The sequence below is a fragment of the Aulonocara sp. 'chitande type north' Nkhata Bay genome, linkage group LG3 (assembly GCF_057382095.1).
Source record: "Aulonocara sp. 'chitande type north' Nkhata Bay isolate Kocher_YH1m ecotype deep benthic linkage group LG3, A_spYH_male_GT1.1, whole genome shotgun sequence".
NCBI lineage: Eukaryota > Metazoa > Chordata > Actinopteri > Cichliformes > Cichlidae > Aulonocara > Aulonocara sp. 'chitande type north' Nkhata Bay.
In genome coordinates, this window is record NC_141346.1 from 65,290,474 (window position 1) to 65,295,692 (window position 5,219).

Below are 5,219 nucleotides of genomic sequence, written 5' to 3' on the forward strand. Positions count from 1 at the left end.
GCCGGACCAGTGTTGTTATTGTGGTTTTTTCCTCTTGTCTCCATCCCCAATTTTGAACTCGGAACATTTCTTAGGAAACACAAAAAGGGGGAGAACTGTCATGTAATTAATATATTCTTAGTGCTTATTTTCTGATCATATAGTTTTCTGTACTTTAATAATGAAGGTTTGTAAAGCAAGGCCACTTTTGACTCACAAACTAAGTGCTCAGCCAGACTGAAAAAACAGGAAGTTAGTGTAGAAATATACAAGCATATTAATAAATACAGGAAGCCAGACAGAAAAGAGGAACTTGTACCATATAAGGAGTTGTTGAAACTGTGTGATGTGTAAAGTACCAAAATAACACCTATATGAGACACATTTTTAGATTCTAATGTTAGAGATCCTGCAACTGCCGAGACCTCTTCCCTCTGACCCCTCCCCAAACCCTCAAACCCTCCTACCCACCTCGACATACAAACTCTGTGTGGCTTCACGTGTTCTGTTGATGTTTACATGATCAAAATAACTTGAACACAAACACAAACAAACAAAGAGGAAGACCGCACCGGAAGGAAAAAACTACAAGTCCCAGCATCCTCTGTGTTTAGGGAGCAGCAGTGAAAGTGAAAGTATTGAGCCTCCGTTCAGAGCAGCAGGAGGAGGAAGGTGGAGCTGAGGCAGGTGAGTGTTTACATGAATATGTTTCTTCTTATGACATAAAATAATTCCACGCTGTTCGTGTCTGTGGGTGAAATGTGAGGCCGGTCGGCTCCTCTGAGCGCTGGTTTCCTGTAAGTAGAGAGGAAGTGAGTTTAGCTGAGCCTCCGTTTAGTGTGAGAGAGCAGGAGGAGAGTGAGAGCTGTGCTGAGGCAGGGTGAGTGTTAACACCGCTCTGACATTACTGTGTCTCTGTGGCGGGAACAACAGGCTCCGTCAGTGGAGGCAAAAATAATCAGACTTTGGTTTTTCAAAGGAAACAACTTTATGTCGGAAGTTCCCGCATGCTCATTGGATAACGATGTGTCAATCTCGAGCTATTAGCCAATGAGCGTGCGGATTCACAGAAAGACCCGCCTTTATCACGGGACTTTAAAAACTACAATGGCGACAGAAACTCCGTGAGTGGAGTTCAGGGTGACGTTATGAAACTGTGACGTTGGAGCCACTTCCTGTTCTCAGTCCCAGCGTCCTGATCACCGAGGTTTCTGTTGCTCTGATATCTGATATTGATTATATTGGTAAACAGGCTGTAACATAAACATCAAACACAGCTGAAGCAGTTTTTGGATGGTTGGCTTCAAATGATCCGTCGGTTTGAAAAGTAAAAACAATTTAAAAATAGCTGAAGCTGATGCAGGGTGAGTGTTAACACCAGGACTTTAGAGGGAAGAAGAGTCACAGCTCAGCATGTTGTTGACAGGTTGTTGTTCAATCTGGGGAAGACATCTGAATCATTGCAGGGGGAATGGCTTTCACAACTGTAATGAATTTACTCTGAGTACATGATATGCCATAATTATCTATGAATTTGTTATATGTTAACACATTTCCGTCATTGTCTAAAAGGTGTAAAACCGTCCAAATGCCATGATCCATCCAATCCTTATAAAAGATGGATTTTCTTTTATCGTATACATCTGTTGTTCCAAATCGAATTTGTATGTGGAGAAAAAATATGCTTGTGTATCATTTTCCAGTACTGGAGAACCTGTTTGTGAAAATTGGATAATTTAATTTGGAAATTTCAAAGTCACACTTTATAAGAAATTCAATGCCACCCAGCTTATTGAAAATTACTTTGGGGAAATAAAACCAAAATACCGTTTGAAATATTTATGAAAGATTGCAACCATTTGAGTTTGATGGAACCATCATTGCTTCAAAATCAATCGCATTCAAACCTCCTTCTTCAAATGACTTCACTATATCTTTCTTCCTAACATAATGTTGCTCGTTTCTCCAAATGTAATTGAAATTAATTCGATTTATGTTATTGATTAGACTATTGGAAACATATAACCATTGTGATGGATAAATCAATCGAGAGATACCTTCTGTTTTAGTAAGCAAGACGCGTCCAAAGATGGAGAGGTGTCTTTGTAGCCAGCTGTTTAAAATCTTTTTAGATTTCTGGGTAATATGCTCAAAATTTAGATTTTCTCTATTATTTGTGTTCTTTGACATTATAACACCCAAATATTTAATGTCAGTTTTAACAGCTATGTTAAGAGAGCTACTAGGTCACAATCACGAATAGTTAATAATTCACGTTTTTACTTTAGTGCGAACAACTCATGAATTTCAAAGCTGTTCTAACAGCTTTGTCCATTTTCAGTTTGTTTAAGGCTTGATCTCAGTCATCCAGTGATATATCAGAATCACACATTTCTCTGAATACAGAATCGATTTTTGGAATATAATATTCAATCTGATCAAAACAAGTTAATGAATCAGTAATTAAATATTTTGAGGAGTATAAATTTGAGTAAAATTTATGTTTTTCTTCCGCTATAGTCTTATGATTTGTGCATTCCTCCCCATTTACGATTATTGTATTAATAGATTTCTTTTCTTGCTTCCGTTTCTCCAAATTGTAGAAATATGAAGCACTTTTTCACCTTCTTCTATCCATTTTGCACGAGCTCTAATGTAAGCTCCATGAGCCTTTTTCTTGTATAGATCATCTAATTGAGCCTGTAAAGACAACAGGGATTTCTTATCAGCCTCTGACATAAAATGTCTATTACAATAGTTATTTATATTGTAAAGTAATTTACTTTGAAATTCCTTCTATTGTCTACTTTTCATTTTACTAAACATAATTGAAAATTCTTTAACTTTAAATTAAAAAAATCCCAACTATGTATGTAATTGCCAATTGTTACATTGTTGTAAATGTTATGGAGGAGCTCTTTAACTATCTTAACATACCCATCATCATTTAACAGATCTGCATTAAATTAAATGCATTAAATATATGAACTGAATGTTTCTTTCAGGCTGTAAAAACCTTATTTATCCTCCATTACAGTCCTGCATTCAGAGCATTACTTCTGTTATATTAGTACATGTATTTTATTCTGATGAACACATGAAACTCTGAGCTGGATTGAATCCATTGAATCAGAGTCCAGGACTCAGACTAAACACACTGAATGTGTCCTGAGCTCGGCCGCTGTTCCACAGTAACTGCTGTCAGAGTCACTGTTACTGAGTTAGCTTAGCTAGCAGAGCAGCTAGCAGTTAGAGTATGAACTCTGTAAGCAGTCAGCTCTGTCCTGGACATGGTTACTGACATAAAGCTGCTCTCTGCAGCCATGTTTGACCTGCTGCTTTGTAGGACTACAGTAATGGAGGATTTGAAGGCTGAACTCGGCTCTGTGACACTTTTTGTAGTGAACTGATGAAAGCTGCGTCTCAGATGGATGTTAGTCCAACACATCAGACACGACCTCTGCAGCTCTCAGCTGATGTGCACATGAATGATTTGTGTTTCCTCTGCAGGTGAAGGTAGAAAGTGTGTGTGAGCTGATGTGAATTGAGCAGCATGGATCAGTGTGAGGACAGAGAGGAGGGAGTCCCTCCCTCTAAAAGCACTCTGTGTGGGGAACATGAGAGCCAGACCAAAGCTCAGAGGTGAGATGACCATCTCTAACTGTCCATGACTCTTCTCCATGTCACAGCTCAGCACTCACATCACTGCTCCATCATTATTCACACTCATACCTCTGTGTGTGTTGTTTTAAAGCCCAGAGCTGTGGGGCGTACCAGGCTCAGCTGGACATAACCCTGAAACTAATCCAGAGCCTGGACCTGAACCCAGCTGTGTTTCCTTAAAGAGCAACGAGTCGAAGGAAATTGGTGAAAACTTTAACAAAAGACTGTTATGTGACAAAGAGTAAGTACATTATTTTTATGAGATTGTTCATCATGTCTTTAATTTAATATTTTCAGTTTTTCCTTCTTGTCTCATGAAGCTGTTACATTTATTGTTTTTCTTTTAGGATCAATAAGAGGCCAGAATCTCCTGGACCTGAACCCAGCTGTGTTTCCTTAAAGAGCAACGTGTCAAAGGATTTTTATATAAACTTTAAAGGATGTTCTTCTGCTGCTGAGAGGTAATGTGTGTCTAGATGTTGTTCCTGACTGTATTTTTGAATAAATCCTCATGTTTAATATCAGCTCAGCTCTTTTTCACACACATTTCTATGTTGGTATGTGAAGCGGTGTGTGTTGGAGTGTTTCCACAAACACAGCAGTCAGAGTGGAAAGAGTGGATGTTGTAGGAGGTGTTTGTGTAGTGAAGAGGCTGAGTGTCTGTAGGACTCCAGCTGCTCCAGCAGGGGCCTGTTCTTCGTACCTCGCTAAGTAAGTTAGCTGGATTAGATTGTTGACGATTTCGCATGATCTTGGATCGTTCGGTTCCCCGAAGCTCATCCGGGACTTGCTGTCATAGCAACAGCGCCGTAAGCGTAAACCTGCTCGGGAGCAGGTTTACTTTATGTAAACAGGATTAGATCGCGGCCACGCAGGTATGTCCGCTTCATTTATACGAAAGCAACAGCGATATTCCACCACTGTTTCACCATAAATAAATAACATCAATGTAACTAAAGATAATGCAGCACTTGATCCTTTTATTGATGTCACACAGATACATACAGGTCATTTCCTAAAAAAGGGAAATGTACTATTAACATTCTATTACATGTATGTGATTATTTCAGATGTAATTCATATTTCAGAGTAGTAATTGTAAATTACTTCGTGTAATCAAGATGAGAGACCACGGCTATAAAAGCGAAGGTGGATTTGGGAAGTCTGTCGCAGCCATGTCCTGTCCGTATACGCGACCAACCCATTGAGGAAGGTGCAAGATTGATAAGGAGAGTCCTCAGAATCCAGCGTATATTGCGGGATAGACAGGATCCTTTAGCTCAGCGCGACAGTGTGCTCATTGAGAGATATCGATATTCCCGTGAGGGTATTATTCACTTAACCAACTTGTTGACGAGGGGGTGCAGGACCACCACCTGTCTTTTTTTTGGTCTGCCCTTTTCTTGGTTGCTGTAATGAACAAACAAACAGATTATTCCAGGGTCTCTTTCCAAGAGACTAAAAGCAATAAAAAGTGATAAATATTACCATTCTGTAGAATATTCTTATATTCCACTTTTACTTGTTCCCATGTTCTAGTGGGTCCTGTTGTGGCTCTAATGTGAAAGGGAATATAA

At 39.2% G+C, this 5,219-nt stretch overlaps 1 protein-coding gene across 1 annotated transcript; it reads left to right on the forward strand.

The window, feature by feature from the left end:
• Positions 1-609: 609 nt before the first annotated feature.
• On the forward strand, positions 610-4,107 carry LOC147336606 (uncharacterized). The gene is made up of 4 exons (XM_086285528.1): positions 610-666; positions 3,490-3,621; positions 3,734-3,883; positions 3,990-4,107. The coding sequence occupies exons 2-4, from the start codon at positions 3,533-3,535 to the stop codon at positions 4,105-4,107; spliced, it is 357 nt and encodes a 118-aa protein (XP_086141654.1). The 5' UTR covers positions 610-666; positions 3,490-3,532.
• Positions 4,108-5,219: the final 1,112 nt, after the last annotated feature.

Excerpts from the sequence above, each read along its gene's own strand:
- LOC147336606 (XM_086285528.1), top strand. The coding sequence starts at position 3,533 with ATGGATCAGTGTGAGGACAGAGAGGAGGGAGTCCCTCCCTCTAAAAGC. Across the intron at positions 3,622-3,733 it reads AGCCAGACCAAAGCTCAGAG|CCCAGAGCTGTGGGGCGTAC; the intron begins GTGAGATGACCA and ends GTTGTTTTAAAG. Across the intron at positions 3,884-3,989 it reads AGACTGTTATGTGACAAAGA|GATCAATAAGAGGCCAGAAT; the intron begins GTAAGTACATTA and ends TTTTTCTTTTAG.